The sequence below is a fragment of the Dunckerocampus dactyliophorus genome, chromosome 18 (assembly GCF_027744805.1).
Source record: "Dunckerocampus dactyliophorus isolate RoL2022-P2 chromosome 18, RoL_Ddac_1.1, whole genome shotgun sequence".
NCBI classification, from domain to species: domain Eukaryota; kingdom Metazoa; phylum Chordata; class Actinopteri; order Syngnathiformes; family Syngnathidae; genus Dunckerocampus; species Dunckerocampus dactyliophorus.
Window position 1 is genome coordinate 20,170,001 of NC_072836.1, and position 18,008 is coordinate 20,188,008.

The window sequence follows — 18,008 nt, forward strand, 5'->3', positions numbered from 1 at the left end:
AGGCTTAGTGTAAGGAACCAATAGTAGGAGGGTGTTGGCACACCAATTCCGCCCACTCTTACTGTATTTAAGGCCTAAGCTACCAGCACTTATTAGTTCGCTGACGAAGCTCTTTGGATGAGGAGCGAAACGTCCGACACCTTCTTCACAGAAGTACAGATGACGTCTCAAGAAGCCTTTTCCTCGATACATACACATACATATATACATACATATATATATACATATACATATATATATATACATATATATATATACACACATATACATATACACACACACACACACTTGCTGTTACTTGGTTCGATACCACGGTAAGTGAAGTACGATTCAATATTAATAAACCCAATATTGTCATAGTTAGAGCACAGAAAACCTGTTTGACTTTCTAAGTACAATTTTTCGCCATTATTAGAGCTCTCTAGACATGAAATAACACTCCTATAGTCACGTTTACGCTCATATTACCCAATATAGTACAGATATTCAGAGGAAAAAAGCCATTTAAGATATAAATAAGACTCATGCTTGTGTGTGTCAAAAAATGTCTTCCGGACGTGTGAACAGGAAGTGACGTCGGGCATTCTGTGTTGAATTTTAGCTGGAGTACAGCAACAACAGTAGCCTGTGTTGCTGTTGTTGTTATGATGATGATTATTATTGTGCCTGTTGTGAGATAAATATAAAATTATAAAATAATAAAAGCCTGTCATCTGGTGTGTGTCGCTAGTGACCCCTATAGGCCAGCGTAGACGACACTTCATCAACCTCTTGTATTGCCTTAAAGTGTATTTGTATTTTAGTTCATTTTGAACCTTCTTATGCTTGAAAATGCTTAATTTAGGCCACGAATACGTAACATTTGCTTAAATATGCATTTATTGGACTAGCTATAGTCAATCACGAAGCAGCGATCATCTATTAATACTTTTTTGAAAAACCGAGAGAGTGAGGGATGACTGTCTATGCAACACACCGTACCTGGGCAGGTGTTTTTATTACAAGCAATAGCACATGCTTCCAGGACCTTCTCAGCTCTTCCTCCATCAGTTGCTTTGCTGCGCAGGTCCAGCAGGATCAGATGATTGTCAGAACCACCTTAACAGGCCAATTTGACCGTGGAGTTACGCGCTTGATAAAAAGTACTCCAATGAATTGCCAGTGCCAGTAAAGGGGCCCAGCGATCCCTACCAGTGACAATCTTGTAGCCGTGCGCAGTGAGGGCGTTGGACATCGCTTTGCAGTTGACAAGAACCTGCATCTGGTAAGCTTTGAACTCTGGTGTCATGGCTTGTTTGAGTGCTACAGCGACACCTGAGGACATAAAGACCCGAGCATGTGAGGCCGTTGGCATTAGACAGAGAGCAAAGTGAAATGGAAGTGTTTGCTGCTGAGGAGGACCTGCAATGGCATGGTTGTGTGGTCCGCCTTGTAGGCCTGGAAACACAGCCTGATTGATTAAAGACTCAAGATTGTACATGGTCTCCTTCCCCTTGGCGTCCACACTTCGCACACCTGAAGAAGAGCACACGGAGGATTACACTCAACGCGTGACAGCTAGCTACACCGGGTGGATGAAAAAAGTTCTCCGTCTACCTTTCCTGAAGAATATCAGTCCGGCTCGGCAGCCACGCAGCGTTTTGTGCGTTGTCGTGGAAACGATGTCACAGCATTCGAAGGGTGAAGGCACGACTCCGGCGGCCACCAGCCCGCTGATGTGCGCCATGTCTGCCATCAGATATGCACCGTTCTCGTTGGCGATCTGCCTCATGCGGGCGTAGTCGATGTTGCGGGAGTAGCAACTGGTTCCTGTGAAATCAGGAAGAGTGATTTCAGAATCCTTTCATTTGCACCTGACACGCGCTCAACATCAAGTAAAAATAAACAAAGCGAGACTATGTGTGTGCGCATGTGCTAGCTGACCTGCAATGATGAGTCTGGGGTGGAAGAGGCGTGCGTTTTCTTGCAGTTGGTTGTAGTCGATGTAACCGGTTTCCGGATTCACCTGAAACCGCAACACTTTGTCTAATTGATGAGAATAACAAACTTATACTAACGTATACTATACAGGAAGTGACGTCGGGGTTCAGAGTGGAGTTTTGGCTTGGCGAGGGTTACAGCTGCAACAGTAGCCCATGTCAGGGATTACTGAGACTGCTGTGAGATCATTAAAATTTGCAAAATCTTTGCTCCAGCAATCAAGTCTGGTGCTTGTGTGTCTCACCAAACATTACAGTAACTTTACTGACACCTAGTGACCAGTGTAGAATACTACATATCATCACATCTTTGAATGCTTCTTCTGAATGCCTTTTATTTGTATTTTCATTACTTTAGCAAATTTTAAGCTCGAAAATGTTTAAGGTAGGGAAACAAATGAGTAAAATTTGCTTAAATATAGATATTTTTGGACCATAGCCCATATTCAACCACAAAACAGCATGATTTATGAATTAATAATAATTTATTTATAGCGCAAAGTGGCAAGGGAGCACTGTAGTCTACTATTAGAGTCACCATTTTCGAGGTCTTTAGAGGTAAATGATTTTTGAAAATCCTCCTGATTTACGTAATGTGATTACAGCGATGACAGGTTCGGTCACCTTGTATGGCATGGACTCAAAGAAGATGGATGTCGCAGAAATTTTCTTCTTCTCTGTCATGAAGCCATGTGTTAAGTGACCTCCATCTGGAAGGTCCAGGCCCATGATGCGACCATGGGGCTCCACAATGGCGGTGTAGATGGCAAAGTTGGCCGGGGAACCTTCAGGGAGAAGCAGACAAAGGCATGTGCCTCTCACTCAATGTGAGATCTTCTACCATTTTTGTTACCTGAATATGGCTGCACATTCACCCCCCATTTCTCAGACTCCAGACCGTAGGCTTTGAGCGCCCTCTTCTGGCAGAGTCTCTCCAGCTCGTCAACATGTTCTGTACCGCCATAGTATCTGCGTACATTCAGAATATCACACACACATTTTTAAAAGTAGTAGCAAACACTCTACAAACACTAATGGCTGCTCTCCATTATAATTCTAGAAATTATTTCTCACACCTCTGACCGGGATATCCTTCAGAGTACTTGTTGTTCATACAAGAACCCAGAGCCTCTAGAACAGCTCTGCTGGTGAAGTTCTCTGACGCAATCAGTTCCAGTCCATACGTCTGCCTGTGCTTCTCTTTTTTTATGATGGAGAACACCTGAAGCACAAATGTGACAAGCTGCTGATGTCACAGGACACAAAATAACAACCTGACATCGATGATTATGGCTATTTTACGGACAATACAGGCATAGGTAGTAGTTTTATTGCAGTATATCTTCTCAAGGCACAGTACTATAGAAATAAAACTTGGATATATTATAGAGTAGTCCGTGTACAGCTTGTCTAGCAGTACAGATGTACGATCCACTGAAAATGAGTCAACACACAGCCGTTATTTCTCTAAATGGCTGGAAACACAACTAGGTTTTGGCTACAGTAAAGCATGTTGGTGCTCTGGGGCTGCATGAGCGCTGCCAGCACTGGGGAGCTGCGGTTCATGAGGGAAACATTACACTTTAGATCAGGGCTTCTCAAATGGTCTCAGCCTGGGGGCTCATGTTTTCCTTAAGTCACGACCCATCTTTTTTCTATGCCGGTTATCCTCAATACGGTCGCGGGGGTATACTGACTTTGGGCAAGAGGTGGGGTGCACCCTGGACTGGTCGCCAGCCAATCGCAGGGCACAAATAGACAAACAATCATTCACTCTCACATTCATACTTATCTCCGATTAACCTAACATGCATGTTTTTGGAATGTGGGAGGAAACTGGAGTACCCGGATGCACAGATTAAAATTAAACAACAAAATTGCAGTAAAGAAGACCACAAAGTCAAATATTTTACTTATAACTGTGCAATGAATACATACCAAGAAAGAAGATGACTAAAATATTGCTTAACTTTACCTCAAAATTTAAAAAACAACATTAAAACATTGTTCCTATTTAATTTAATGCACTTATTATTATTTTTTATTTATTGTTATTTTTATTTGTACTTATTTTCATTTAGTCATTTCTATTATTTTTAGGATTAATGTGATACTTGACTTAATGGATACTTGACCCACTTTTGGGTCGTGAGCCCTGCCCGAGATAAACATGGCCTTCACAGTAATACGGGCACTGTGAGGTGTACTCATTTGTGTTGCCAGCTATTTAAAAAACAATGTCTGTTTAAATTCTTTACGAAGCTGCAGGAACTACTCTACATTATATAGAAGTTGCATTTCTATAGTACAGTAACATCCCTTACGTAGCTGTAATAATATGGTTGTTGGGGTGTGGGGGCTTTTGTGGGATAGTGTACATACCGTAGCTATAAATGAATGCACAACAGTAAACATGTTTCAAAGAGTGACTGACCTCAGAGTCATTGACGGCCAGCGGCTCCAACATCATCTTGTTGTGAGCGTCCCATGTTTCTTTGGTGATATTGTGGCCGTTGGTCAAAGACATGCTTGTTGTTGTTATTGCACAGTGATGATCTAAACAAAAGGATAACTATTACATTTTTGACGTCCGCGTGATCCTTTTCCATTGTCTTAGAGTCCAGTCTGGATGCTTACTAGCAAACCGAAGCACATTTTCCACATTCCGGATAAAAGGTCACTCTTGAGGCTACATTAATTTTTGCCTCAATCGCTTTAATTATTGTCAAATGTGCATGTAAAAATGTTCAGTCTGGCTAACTTTCTTTTTTTTCTTGCTTAAAGAGTCATCAGTCAAGTTGCTATGAACTGAAATATCTAACAGTCATTTTCTAATAGAATTCTCAATCTTGTTTGCTTAGTTAAATCCAAGCCAGTGTAAAACCTAATTGTTGTGACAATGTTTAATGAAAGTCTTGTTTGCTTAGTTAAATTCAAGCCAGTGTAGAACCTAATCGTTGTGACAATGTTTGATGACAGATTCTTCCCTTATCTTTAAAAGCCACAGAAATCCTGTTTTTACACTCAGCTACTTGGAGGCTTCACCATGCATGTAAACTTTGGACCACTGAACAAAGCAAATACGCACACATTGTGTAACGTTCTCTACTTTACCAGCTTGCATAGAGTCGTCAGATTGCTGCATGGAATTAATTATCTTCATCTGCAGTGTTCGGCTGACCTACAAAAATCACAAGGCTTTCCGTCCAGTCAAATAACTTAAGTGACTAGTTGTGCGTATGAATTAACTGCTAGACTGCTACAAAACGCGCTATTTTGACCATAACCTGAACGCATCACAAGCAGAACTGACACCGCCCGTCAAGTAGTCACGTTCAGATGCAAAAACACAAGTCAGGGTTTTCCTGTAAGATATGTTGTATCTACAGGGAAATGTAAAGTGTGACTTTCAATATTGGCCTGCCACTACAATGTTTTATCTAGTTGTTAACTCACCAACGAAGCAGGAAGAGAAGCTCCTGTCCCTGCCAAAAGCGAAACTTTAATCACGAGGCAAAAAAAAAAAGGGTGAACAAATAGAACAACGACGAAGGATAAAATCCGCGAAAGTTTGGACCAATCAAGTGAGTCGCTCTTCCTCTTCTTCGTTTAATCATTTACCGTCAGCTTATTCGCTTGAGCGCCCCCATTTGGCAGGAATGTGGCCGTCCGCGTGACCGCCCACTTTGGCAAAGATACACTTGCAGACTATAAAGAGATCGTTTTAGACAGCAGTACAGTTACCCAGTAAATAAATATATCATAAAATAAATACATGAAAATAATTCTCAATTTTAACTGAGGTATTCATTTAACGAAATGTATATTATAACTTAATGCATCTAATATTTTCAATTATTCTCGACTGCAGTCTCCTGTGCTGTTTTCAACACGTGTAACAATAGGTTTATTATTATGGTTGAAGTTTAGTAGTGGTTTACACCGGAACGCACCACTGTTTCTCATATTTTGCCCACACATGTAGCCAAGTAAGGTAAAAAAAAAAACAGACACAATATAACAATAATAATAATGATAAACATATTCATCCATCCATCCATTTTCTATGCCACTTAATCCTCATTAGGGTTGCGGGGTATGCTGCGGCCTATCCCAGCTGACTTTGAGCGGGAGGCGGGATACACTCTAGACTTGTCGCCAGCCAATGGCAGGGCACATATAGACAAACAATCATTCACACTCACATTCATACCTATGGACAATTTAGAGTCGCCAATTAACCTAACATGCATACTTTTGGAATGTGGGAGGAAGTAGAAGTACCCGGAGAAAACCCACACACGCACGGCGAGAACATGCAAACTCCACACAGAAATGTCCCACGGAGATTCGATATCTGGTTAACAATGATTGTATTCAAGTGAGGGCCACATGGTGTCTTGGGGGCTAGCACCACAGCCTCACAGAGTTTGAATCTCCGTTGGAACATCTGTTCATGCATGATAAATTAATTAAAGACTCCAAACTGCCCATAGGTGTGAATGGTTGTTTGTCTAAAAGTGCCCCGTGATTGACGGGTGACCAGTCCAGGGCGTACCCCATCGGCTCACTCGCAACCCTAATAAGATGAGTTGGTTTGGTTTGGTTTAATTTATTTCAAACATGCATATGTCCGAAAAGGAGTAGGAAGAAGCAATGTATCTGTTCCAAAGTTGGTGTGGTGCCTTTACTCGTATCGTATCGAAAACATATGCATGGTATTCATGCGACCCTCTTTTTGAATTTTAGTCATCTTTTATATGTTTTGCTATTAGTGTTACTCATTTATAGAGCCTTTTGTTCATATTAGCTGACTCCAAATGAAAGCATGAATAAAATGTTTCTTCAGCTTTATCGTAATAATCAGAAATATCTCCATGACTCAGTTATGTACAGTGTAAAATCCAAAAAGAAACAGTGCCAAAGCTCAAAAAGCAAAGTCGACATTGTACAATGATAAGTACGTCTGCGTCAATATCATGTACAAGATAGGTCATAGCCTCATTCCAATTGTACGCGAAGATTGTGGTATTCCCAACTGCAGCTTTACTTCCTAGAAGGACCAATGCAGAGATTATTTCATGCCATAATACGCCCTCAATAATGTGAAATACTCATCATAGTACATCTTTAAAAAATAGTCAAATTTATATTGCATCAGTCCATAAAGGTGGGAAAATGCTTCTGATAAATATTCTGCATCATTTTAGCGAGAGGGAGTTTAATCCTTTAGCCGCTGCCGCCGCTGCTTCTTTCGCTTCTTTTGCTGCAAAAAGAAGAAAAAAGGAATTCTAATTTGGAAGCACCGCAATCTTGCCTTTCTATTCGTGTCCATTTCAAGCACCACACCTTTTTTCTCCTCCTCCTTCTTTTTCGCCGCCTCCTCTCGCTGTTTCCTGACGATGGCGAGGCGGGCGAGATCAGCTTTGGCCTGGTCCGTCTTCCCTGCTAAATGCATTTTCATGTAGCGCTCCTTTGCTTTCTGCTTCTCAAGCTCCTCTCTGTGTGCATACAGGTATGTTGTTTAAGTAAATGCTTTGATATTTCTAGTAGGAAAAAAAGCAATTTAACAAAACAATTAGGGCTGTCAAATGATTAATCACAGTTTTCTAATTAATTAATCACAATTAATCACTATTTACAAATATGTCTGAAATATGCCCATTTGAACTGTATTTTATTAACAGGAAGGTAAATAAATGGGCACAATTATATATATTTGTATGTATTAACAGCTCCAAATGGGACTGAAAATCACATTTTAACCATTATTTTGTCTATCTGTTAATTTAGACCACACACAGGCACGCACAATAAAGATGCTGTGATGTTCGGAGTTTGGAGTGTGAATGCACCTCGAGCGAGTGTGGTGAGAATATAAAGTGTTGTTCCGAGGGTAAATGGAGAGATGTGTTTGTGAGTTTGACATACATATGTGGTATCTATTTCAAATTAGCTACAGGGTGCAAATGGCCCTCGCACTGGCCTTTGGACACACCTGGCATAAGGGAAGTAATACTCAGAAAAGTATGTGTACTAATTGCAGACCCACAAAGGCATTATCCAAAAAGTAGTTACTCAGCACCTCTCTCTCCTTGACAACTGCTTGGGCTCTTCCATCTCAATCTGCGTCACCTTCTTGGACTTCTGAGCAACTCTGTTGGGGTTATCGATTTCTATCAAGCCCTCCACACCCGCCCTCTTCCTCTGTAGGCACAAGTATATATTGAAATGCAAATACTGAAATATTGCACTCCATGGTGATGTCAGTCATTAACAAGTACAGGGAAGCATTCTGTGTGAGGTTTAAGGACACCTGGGAACTTTCATCGTCACTGTCATCTGACCCTGACGCGTGTAACTTCTCATCCGGCGTGTCATTCTGAGCTGCACCCTCATTCTCTTCTTCTTCCTGAAACATGTAATTATCAGTCACACCACAAAGTAAAAAATTGCATCTCATATGTAAATGGAATATTGACATGATAACTCGCTCCCATTGGTTTGACGTTACATCTTATCGCTAAACGTGCTTCTAGAAAGCCCCTTTCAAATCATATGAATCCGACAATATCGACCTTTTTTCTCTCCTTTTCCGCTTTCATCTGGGCGTCGATCTCCTCAGGGCTAGTGTAAGTCCGCATGCGACCCTTGTGGCCACCTTTCCTACCTGCAATGAGGATGACAAGCATGTGTACCGATTTACCATGTTTACTATTCAGATAGAACATAGCACAAGCGGTAAGATATATATCCAAAGCAAATTTATTACTACATATTACATCAGTGTAATATTATGACGCCACCTAGCAAACCGAAACCTAACTTGATTCCACTGCGTGTTTTTCACAGGAATAATGACCGTTACCTTATTGAGAGAAGCTAGCACATGCTAACATGGCCAACAACATGTGAATTCATCAAACAATTTCAATTCTTCTCAGTCTTTCTTACCTCCTTTGGGCATTTTGGCTTTCTAGCAAATACCTTACTAAGAATAAAGACAAACTAATGACATATAAGGCCGAGGTGACAGCTGGCTAAACTCAGAGATGGACAACACAATCCAGCAGCGAGTTTTGGCCAAGGATTTGCCTGTACAAAAACCCACAATGTGGAAAATGTTAAAACTTTTCACCCGATACGTTCGTCATAACAGTCGTTTTTCATTTATACACTTTAAAAAATCTAAATAATCTATATAATACATAAACCGTATTGCGTTGTCATTGTAAGGCATTGTACCAGTCTACTAAAGTGATGCAATATCACTTAAAGATGTCTGCGTCACTTTTTTACATAAAATAACCACACAATAACACATATACTGCCTGTTCATTGCAAATATTATAATACTGAATTAATAGTGGGATTACAGACAAATAAATATAAATATGACAACTTTACGTCATGTGAAAGGCGGTGGGCCAATGGACCCGGATGACGTCATATCTAGTGGCCCGAGACGGCTAGGCGAAACTGAACAGAAAACAACCAGCTTTTGTTCTCTTCTCGTCAAACTAAGGGAAAATGCCGAAAGTGAAGAGGAGCCGGAAGCCACCTCCAGACGGCTGGGAACTCATTGAGCCAACTTTGGATGAACTGGATCAGAAAATGAGGGAAGGTAGGCCGAAACAATTGAATTTTTAAAATGCGGTCGTTGTGCGTTTCAGGAAATGACATTTAACATTCGTCGAAGCCACCGCTAACTGCTGCATATAAAATTCTCCGCCGTTTTTCATCAATTTATTATTCCGCCGTTTTTTGTCTTCTAACTCCTTTATTTTTCAAACGATTCAAACTATTAAGCTATCAAATGGTTCAGTTCATTCAGGAATAGTGTGCTATCCAGATTTTCAGAAAGATTCCCAGATTTTCCAGAAATCCAAACCTTCCACAATTTGTTTTCCATTGACAATGAATGGGCCACTTTTCAAACGTCCACCATTACCACATTTCTGAACCGATTCAAACCATTCCACCATGAAAAATTTTAAACATCCAGGGCTTCAAACGTTTCCACATTCCAAAAATGTTCCAAAGACCGACATTCCCACTTTTTTAAAATCTTAATTACTGTAATTTTATTTGATCTGAATTACTCTAAGTACTTCACCATTTTGGAACCAATTCTAACAATTCCAACATCAAATCGTTCAGCACAATCCAGACATTAAGTCTACCCATTTTTCACTAAAATCAAAATTTTCCCGAAATTCCCACTTGTCCAGAAAACTTTTTGCCTCTTAAGGAATGCTGCTACTTCTACATTTCTCAACCGATACACCTCATTCCAGCATCAACTCCAAGTCAGGACATTCCTGCTATTATCCACAGCACAAAAAATCTCCCCGCAATGCTGAATCAAACTACTTCCACATTTCTCAACAAATTCCAACCATTCCAATATCAAGATGGACACTTTTCTGCTCATTTTTGGGTGTCCCCCCCCCCCCCCCCCCCCCCCCCCCCCCCCATTAGGCATTCACACGCAATGTCTTCTGACATTGCAATCATCTAGTTGTATTGTTACGAAAATGACAACTTGTTGGAAACATGTACAAAAGACAAGATAGCACCTTGTGATATATGTTTCTGTTTTACAAAGCATATTTACAATATATATGTTTTTTTGTTTTTTTTTTTGTTTTTTTTTACTTCCACCCAGCTGAAACTGACCCTCATGAAGGCAAGAGGAAGGTGGAAGCCCTCTGGCCAATTTTCAGGCTGCACCATCAACGCAGCCGATATATTTATGACCTGTTCTTCAAAAGGAAGGCCATCAGTAGAGGTATGGAGCTTTGTCTTTATCTGTTTATCTGTCTTGACTGCAACATATCCCCTAAATTAGTAGCACCCCCCCCCAGGCTCAGTTTCGATTAAAATTGCAGCCAATATTTAATTTTTTACATTTGCACACATCTTGATCGATAGATATATGAAAGCTATTTATGATTGCATGGTAGAAGCCTAACTTTTTTGTCTTTCTGTGTACATCCTGGCAGAGCTGTATGAGTACTGCATAAAGGAAGGCTACGCAGACAAGAACCTGATCGCCAAGTGGAAGAAGCAGGGCTATGAGAACCTGTGCTGCCTGCGTTGCATCCAAACACGAGACACCAACTTTGGAACCAACTGTATTTGCAGAGTCCCAAAGAGCAAGCTGGAAGTTGTAAGTTTCAATGGAAGTCTTGTATACACATAATTCCACTGTACAGCACATTTACAAACATTGGAACATTTTGGATCGTTACTGTAAGCCTTTACTCACCTCATGTACCTTCTGTGTGTTTCTGTAGGGTAGGATAATCGAATGCACCCACTGTGGGTGCAGAGGATGCTCTGGGTAGGCGTTTATTTTGTGCCGGACAGCAAGACTTGCTCGGCCTCCATCTGTCCGAAAGTTGTTTTAAAAACCTTTTTTAGTTGTATTCATTTCAATAAAATAATTCTACTTCACTAAACATTTTTTGTACTTTTGTCAGCAGTTTAGAGCGGTGGTTAACAGCAGTTTAGAGCAGTGGTTAATAAATGTGTGTTAATTATAAGCACGGTGAGATGTAATAAGATACCAACTCAAGTATCGAGGGCGTATTATGGCATGAAATAATCTCTGCATTGGTCCTTCTAAGAAGTAAAGCTGCAGTTGGGAATACCACAAGTATTTTCTTTCAGTTCAACAAAGATGTAGTAGCTTACAAAAGTGAGTACACATTTGATTGAATACAGCGTAACTTCTGAAGGGAAAATACTACAGAAAGGAAACTTTACTATACACGCTGTACACTGACTACTCTTACATCAATGAGATGCTGTAATGTGAGGGGTATACTTGGAAAATACTGTATAAATTGGAGGTGGTAAAATATTCTTCCATTCTTGCTTCTAATGCTTGTTTTCAAGCTCACTCTTATACTGCAGCCCCTGTTGGACAATGAGCCATTTCCCGCAATGAGCATTTATTATTCATGCCACCTTAAAAGCGTAAACATTCGTCATCATTGAGGGAAAAAAAACAAACAAGTGAGACAAACACCGAAGCCTGTTGGAGCACTTCATGTTTAATAATGATCTGTCAGTTGCATTAGTTGTTCCGGTATCACAGTGAGCTTTAGCATAATCAACATGACTCAAAATCAACTCCTGTGTGAACCAAATGTAAGTGCAAACTTTTTAAATAATTTAATGAAAAAAATACAACTGGCCTAAAAAAAAGAAAGTACAGTAAAAACACCCATGTTGTAGATATCACCGCCCCCTCACGAGGAGATGGACCATGTGCACACAGACGTGACATGTAACTGAAGGACACTAAGTGTTTACATGTTAAGCACACTGCGGTATGGCTTGATCAGAATACATTCACTTTTTTTTGTTGCATTAGAGCGACAATCGCTAAAAACACTTGCCTTTAATAGGGTTACATGCAGCAAAAAGATGTGTGACGGGAAGTATGGTTCCTCCAATTAACGTGTGGCAAACAAATGCGCCTTCAATGTCAGTTTGCACCCAGTCCCCACACTGTTTGACCTTTCACCTCATGCAGTCACATGTACAGTTACATACCTGCATACAGAATCGCAGCAACATCACAGAATTACCAACATAAACGTATTAAGAAAATAAGCAGTGAGGCAACAGTAAAATGTATGCAAACACTCCATCCTTCTTCGCCCTCGTCTCAGCCAGACCAATCCAACATCGGCATCTCGTCCGTATCCTTTAATTTATAACAAAGCAGCATCACCTACACAATAATTCACCCTGGCACAAGACGGTCTCATGCTGACGCCACAACACTCTCACACCTTTAAGACAACAGTGAAATTCAATACAGTAAGGTTAAAAAGCTTTAAAGGCTTGCGAGTCATAGACCACAAAAATGCACACCAACAGATCTCGGCAGGTTTTCCGTTGCTGCTGCGGGCCCTTCATGGGAGAATGTGTGAGCACTGTACTTCTCATGACATGCAATATCATGTAAAGATGACTGGGTCACATCAACAAGGCTGAAAGAGCTTCTGGGAATGTTTGCTCCGTGCTCTCAAGAGTCAAATCCAATCCAGTGTTGCATGTTCACTTTGGGAATAAAAATGGACACCCATGCGTTCCTGCAGGAATGTGGGTTAAACCAAATTACATGGGGGGGCGCAACAGTGTGATTGAGATAGATGCTCAAATGGTGCGAAAGTTTCACGGACAGAATATCGGCGCAATGCAAGTTTGCCTGAGACTAAACAAGCACTTTCTACACACTACCAGCAGTGACGGATACTATTGTAAAAAAAAATATAAATATACTGTGCACAAATACATAGTATGTGTTGGGGATTGATCCTGCAACGTAACCGCAGTATAGCCACCAAGTGTTAGTGTCAACATGCTTTAGGGCCCACTCGCTCCGACATTCACTGCGACGTGTCTTTGTTCCCTATACACAAATGAGACCAGGGACAAAACAGCAAGGCAGATATGCGATACATTTGCAGATAATATCATAAAACCAGTGCAGTTAAATTAAAACGACCATATCAAGATCAGTCTATTAAAAACCAAAAGGATGCATGTGGAGGCTCCCTTTCTAAAAGATCAGATTTTGTATAAAACGCTGGTGGTGTAGTTAAAACTAAAAGAAGGTGCCGCTGCGCTACGTCCGTCAGCAGCATGCAGGTAGTGCTGAGTGATGAGCTGGCTGAGGTAGAGCACTATCTGGCTGTCGTCCTCTCCCAGCCCCAGCTGCTCCTGTAGGAAGCAGTGGCGTCGGCCCTCCACGCCCTCCGCCCCCTCGGTGGCGTTGACCGGTAGGTGGAGGTGGTGGGTGAAGGTGAACAGGAAGGCCTCAGCCGCCAGACGGCACAGCGTGCCCTGCAGGTGAAGGAAGTAGGTGGAGCCGCGCCGGACGTAAGTGCGGTGGTCGGCTATGTTGGCGAGCATTTGGCCGCGGTAAGGCGGACAGCGCAAGGTCTTCTGGTCAGCATCCAGGATGGCGATGTAGCGACTGTAGCGGGACAGTGAGTAAAGCATGCTGGAACCAACAGGCGACGCCACTCTGAGAAACAGGAAGAGATTTGTGAAGTCATGGAGCTACACTGGGTTGTATTTCTTTGTTTACATGATCTGCAGTCTAGGTCACTAATAACCGACTTTTTAAACCAGCACGCATTCTTTTTCTGAGTTTCCTGGATACATAATCCATTAAATGTATATTTTTGTTTAGCATTTATTGTGTATATATACAATGCAATACAAATACAATTTTACATGTATGTAAAATGGGTGATACCTTTGCAATCCAATAAGTTTCCACTTCTGCAGGTCAGTCAGGGTGAAAGGGCAGCACAGCCAGGCTTGGACTCTCTCTCCACACCTCCCAGGAGCAGGTACAAATGGGGCCAGAGCGGAAACCAGCCGGCGGACTCTCGCCTCGTCTGCCCCGAGCACTACCAGGGTCCTGCCGCTCAGCAAACACCACAGCGCCTGCATAGCAAAGGGGTACTGGCGCACGAACCTCAAGGCCCCTTGCCCGGCCTTCTTCTTCTGACGCAGGCTCTGCATCCCTCCGCTGCCGACAGGTGAGGCGGTCCAGTCAGAACCAGTCGATGCACTCATGGTGCAGTCAGACCCGTCCTCGGCTGAAGTACGGGACGCTGCATCTCCCAGGAGTGCGGCTGTCTGGTTCTCTGCGCTTGGAGAGCCCACAGCATAGTCATCCTGCAGTGGAAGTAGGGCCTGGGGCTCCTGGTTGACCACCAGGGTTTGAGGATTCTGCAGGTGGACGCTGAGGCACGGCACAACATCAGGTGAATTATCAAGAAAAACTTCATGCGCCATACAGCAGGCAGCGTCCATTGGAACCAACAACTCTGAGTTCTTCTTGCATTCCTCCAAAGCCTCATGCTTTCCATCTACCCCGTTGTGATCTTCTTCAATAGCGGCCTCCACCCATTCATTGCTGCTCTCCCGATCTAGATCAGTTTTATGCTCACAGTCTGGGGTCAAATCAGACTCAGCATCCATAACTTCTGGCTCTAGATTGCTGCAGTTTCCTTTGGTTTCCTCTGAGCTCTCCTGGGTTTCTAAAGTCTGGTGAAAACTGAAGGACTTGCGGTCTTCATGCCTGAGGTCTCCACTGTGGCTAGTCTGAAAAGCAGTGTCAAGAGGTTTTGGAAGTTCTGGTGCTCCGAGTACAATAGGTGGTGCATTTATGAGTGTAGAGTTGTCTACAGCGTGGTTCATAGCACAGAATGGCCTTAATGTTGCCCGCCCATCCTCATCCTCAAAACTGTCTTCAAAGAGTTCCTCCTCAAACAGAAAGTTGACCACTCTCTGCTTCCTCCGCATAGCTCGATCCAAGCGGCGGGTGTGCAGGTAGCACAGGTCACCCCGAAAACTCCTCTCTGTCTCCTTCAGGAGCTCCACGGTGGCCTCGTAGAAGGTGTCATCGCAAAGCTCTTGGAGGGTTTTGAGGCGCTTGTCGAAGCACTTTGCAGACTTGGCTTTGATCAGTTGCGGCGTGTAGGACGGCCTGCGTTTCACAAACTCATCTTCTTCTTCACTTCCATGACCGTTATGCCCCAGAACATCCTCTTCTCCCTTCACCTCTCCATCGGTGTAACTGATGGGGTTAGCTAGCGTGCCAAAGAGCTCCTCACACTCACTCATACACTTCTGACAAGCGACAGCATGAGGGTCCCGGCGTGGGCGGTAGGGGTACGAGCTGATTTGTCTCAGAAGGTCTCTGTGTTCGTACATGCTCTTTTCCACATTGGCAAGCTCGTTGGCCTTTTCCACAGCGTGAGCCGAATACATGCACTGCGGCCCCACCTCTCTCTGGAGGCCCTCCTCCCTCTGCAGCACACAGCGAGTGTACCTAAGAGGGAAAAACAGGGTTGTCAGTTAAGAGATATGCTAATGTAACTGCTGAACAACTCTCTCTCTCTCTCAACAAGCAAACAAAAATTTGATTCACTAAACATCCTCAAGACAGCGGGGTGAGCTACCTTTCCGTAAAGATTTTTGTGCAGATTAACTGTCTTTATTTAAAAGTATGAATTTAAAATGGGCACACGCTCATGTCTGTGAAATAAAGAGGGCTGTTTTTGTGCAGAACAAGTTCATTTTTTGGATACAATGTCAGTTTTAAAAGGTCCTGTTATGCCAAATTGACTTAATCATCTTAGAAAAGTAATGTGTGTTTATGACCATCCGTGGAAAAAAAGCTGTCAACTCCCTCACTTGTTTGCTCCATTTTTGAGAAAAGAGGAGTGTTTAAGTTCTGTATTTTTATGACGTGAAGGACATAGATTGTAAAAATAAATAAACAATAAAAGCAGGCTTTTCTACACATCTCAAAATAAAGCCTGGAACTCTGCCACTGCCAACTCACCGTCAATCAGCTGCGTGGGAGCTGTAAGTTGGATGGTTTTGTTTCTCTTCAGTGAATAGGATAAGCTAGCATGATGTTACTGTTAAAATTTGTAATGTTAGCGCTGAGGCTCATGTAGCTGTGCTAGTGTTGCTAACATTTGCGTCTTCCTGTCCCACTCCTTCATGCTACGTTGGTGTATGTGATATGATATCTATTATGTTGGACAAGTGCAGCGCTACGGTGTACATGTAAAAAGTGGGATGCACCATAACAGGCATGGACCAACACATCTCATTGGCATTAAAGCTACAGACACACAAAAAGGGCTTAAGAAAAACACATTTTAGCCAACAAACTATTGTGGGACAGCTATCATTTAACATTTTAATTTGAGCTGACCTTATTTATTTTTTACCCCGACTTATGTATCATTTGGAGGATGCCGGGTGGCATACATTGAGGTTATCTATGACCGTTTATTTTGTGTTTTTCAGTAAACGTTTTGTCTTGGAATGCATGTTTGTGTATGTAAACTGCTTCAAGACGCCACGCGTGAAAGGCACTTACTCCAAGTCTCGAAGCTTCCTCTGAAGTTCTTTGGCAAAGGCTCTACGGTTCCCCGCCTTCAAACACTCTGAGGCCTTTGAGAAGCGGGCAGACAGCTCCTGAAACTGCAGCATGATCTTCCTCTCGTCTGCAGAAACGTACGCCATACAGAAAGGTCGCACAAACCCCCTGGCCTCCAGGTCGTACAGCGTAAGGTGATGGACGTAGGCAAAAGCCCCTTCCTTGGAGTCACCCAGCACCACCCGTGAGTCCTCCACAAAGCTAAGCCGAGGGTACCCACTGCCAGGCGGATGCCCCACGAATGAGGCCTGGTAGTCCACCGACATGATCCGCAGGGAGAAGTAGTTGAGATCGAAGGCGCCGCAGACTTTGGGGTCATCCGGGATGGTGAGGAGAGGCTGAGGGCCAACCTGCTCAGAAAACTCCGAAATGAGGATGAAGTCTTTTGAGAACTTGGCGTAGGAAGTTTTAACCCAAGGGTTGGAATCCGCCGGTGGGTGCAGGGGGATGGAGAACTCCTCTGGTATAGCCCATGGGTCAGGATTGTTCTGACCATCGTCATCCTCTTTTGTGAAAGCCACCACGTCAGGTGAACCTATCATAGTGTTGCTGTTGAGCAAGGCATGAGAGACACCACTATGTGCAGTTCACGTACAAATGAGGCAAGACAACCTGAACCCGCATTGGCCACTGCGATCTCATCGTCCACGCACCGACCAACACAAACACGTGTGAAATGAGGTTCCAGGGTTCAATTGCGGCATGGGGATATACAGTCCACAGCTTGTCATGCATACAAGTACGCGTCCTGCTAACAAAAGCAATTACCTCGCGCCAATCACAGCGTCTGAGCGGCTGTGTCGAGGAACGATATTTTTTTAAAAATGCCGCGATCCTCTTCGTATTCCCTTCGTGCGTTCATGACCACGTTGGCTTGTTTGCTCCACAGAAGCGAGCAACAACTAGACCAGCAGGAATGACATAATTGTCACACTCTGAGACAGACGCCATGTTTGCCCAGCTGCTTAGAGTCAGGTCAGGTGATCCAGCAAACCAATCCGCTGCAAGAATTCCACACCGAAACAAAATCGCCA

General features: G+C 42.9%; 4 protein-coding genes across 5 annotated transcripts in view; 1 reads left to right on the plus strand and 3 right to left on the minus strand.

The window, feature by feature from the left end:
• The window catches only part of shmt1 (serine hydroxymethyltransferase 1 (soluble)), an 8,347-nt gene extending 2,749 nt beyond the window's left edge, over positions 1-5,598 (minus strand). The window contains exons 1-10 of one of the 2 annotated variants that reach the window (XM_054760719.1): positions 5,436-5,598; positions 4,414-4,535; positions 3,056-3,201; positions 2,833-2,948; positions 2,604-2,764; positions 1,924-2,005; positions 1,597-1,809; positions 1,402-1,515; positions 1,192-1,314; positions 982-1,098 (exon numbers count right to left, since the gene is read on the minus strand). In XM_054760719.1, the coding sequence (XP_054616694.1) occupies positions 982-1,098; positions 1,192-1,314; positions 1,402-1,515; positions 1,597-1,809; positions 1,924-2,005; positions 2,604-2,764; positions 2,833-2,948; positions 3,056-3,201; positions 4,414-4,506 (1,165 nt within the window). In that variant the 5' untranslated portion in view covers positions 4,507-4,535; positions 5,436-5,598. The remainder of the gene's footprint in view (positions 1-981; positions 1,099-1,191; positions 1,315-1,401; positions 1,516-1,596; positions 1,810-1,923; positions 2,006-2,603; positions 2,765-2,832; positions 2,949-3,055; positions 3,202-4,413; positions 4,536-5,435) is intronic. The other variant, XM_054760720.1, reaches the window with a different exon arrangement.
• Positions 5,599-5,947: 349 nt separating this feature from the next.
• On the minus strand, positions 5,948-9,097 carry pdap1b (pdgfa associated protein 1b). The gene is made up of 6 exons (XM_054759353.1): positions 8,934-9,097; positions 8,558-8,649; positions 8,296-8,391; positions 8,065-8,186; positions 7,329-7,480; positions 5,948-7,245 (listed from the first exon to the last, which is right to left on the minus strand). The coding sequence occupies exons 1-6, from the start codon at positions 8,944-8,946 to the stop codon at positions 7,181-7,183; spliced, it is 540 nt and encodes a 179-aa protein (XP_054615328.1). The 5' UTR covers positions 8,947-9,097; the 3' UTR covers positions 5,948-7,180.
• Positions 9,098-9,241: 144 nt separating this feature from the next.
• bud31 (BUD31 homolog) lies at positions 9,242-11,443 on the plus strand. The gene is made up of 4 exons (XM_054759354.1): positions 9,242-9,603; positions 10,648-10,770; positions 10,985-11,151; positions 11,279-11,443. The coding sequence occupies exons 1-4, from the start codon at positions 9,510-9,512 to the stop codon at positions 11,327-11,329; spliced, it is 435 nt and encodes a 144-aa protein (XP_054615329.1). The 5' UTR covers positions 9,242-9,509; the 3' UTR covers positions 11,330-11,443.
• A 592-nt stretch (positions 11,444-12,035) lies between these two features.
• On the minus strand, positions 12,036-17,939 carry smcr8a (Smith-Magenis syndrome chromosome region, candidate 8a). The gene is made up of 3 exons (XM_054759406.1): positions 16,915-17,939; positions 14,263-15,849; positions 12,036-14,028 (listed from the first exon to the last, which is right to left on the minus strand). Exons 1-3 carry the CDS (start codon positions 17,514-17,516, stop codon positions 13,569-13,571), a joined length of 2,649 nt encoding a protein of 882 aa, XP_054615381.1. The 5' UTR covers positions 17,517-17,939; the 3' UTR covers positions 12,036-13,568.
• Positions 17,940-18,008: the final 69 nt, after the last annotated feature.

Excerpts from the sequence above, each read along its gene's own strand:
- pdap1b (XM_054759353.1), bottom strand. Across the intron at positions 8,187-8,295 it reads GTGACGATGAAAGTTCCCAG|AGGAAGAGGGCGGGTGTGGA; the intron begins GTGTCCTTAAAC and ends TTGTGCCTACAG. Across the intron at positions 7,246-7,328 it reads GAAGGAGGAGGAGAAAAAAG|CAAAAGAAGCGAAAGAAGCA; the intron begins GTGTGGTGCTTG and ends TTCTTTTTGCAG.
- bud31 (XM_054759354.1), top strand. The coding sequence starts at position 9,510 with ATGCCGAAAGTGAAGAGGAGCCGGAAGCCACCTCCAGACGGCTGGGAA. Across the intron at positions 9,604-10,647 it reads GGATCAGAAAATGAGGGAAG|CTGAAACTGACCCTCATGAA; the intron begins GTAGGCCGAAAC and ends ACTTCCACCCAG. Across the intron at positions 11,152-11,278 it reads CAAAGAGCAAGCTGGAAGTT|GGTAGGATAATCGAATGCAC; the intron begins GTAAGTTTCAAT and ends GTGTTTCTGTAG.
- smcr8a (XM_054759406.1), bottom strand. The coding sequence starts at position 17,516 with ATGATAGGTTCACCTGACGTGGTGGCTTTCACAAAAGAGGATGACGAT. Across the intron at positions 15,850-16,914 it reads AGGAAGCTTCGAGACTTGGA|GTACACTCGCTGTGTGCTGC; the intron begins GTAAGTGCCTTT and ends TTTCCCTCTTAG. Across the intron at positions 14,029-14,262 it reads AAACTTATTGGATTGCAAAG|AGTGGCGTCGCCTGTTGGTT; the intron begins GTATCACCCATT and ends CCTGTTTCTCAG.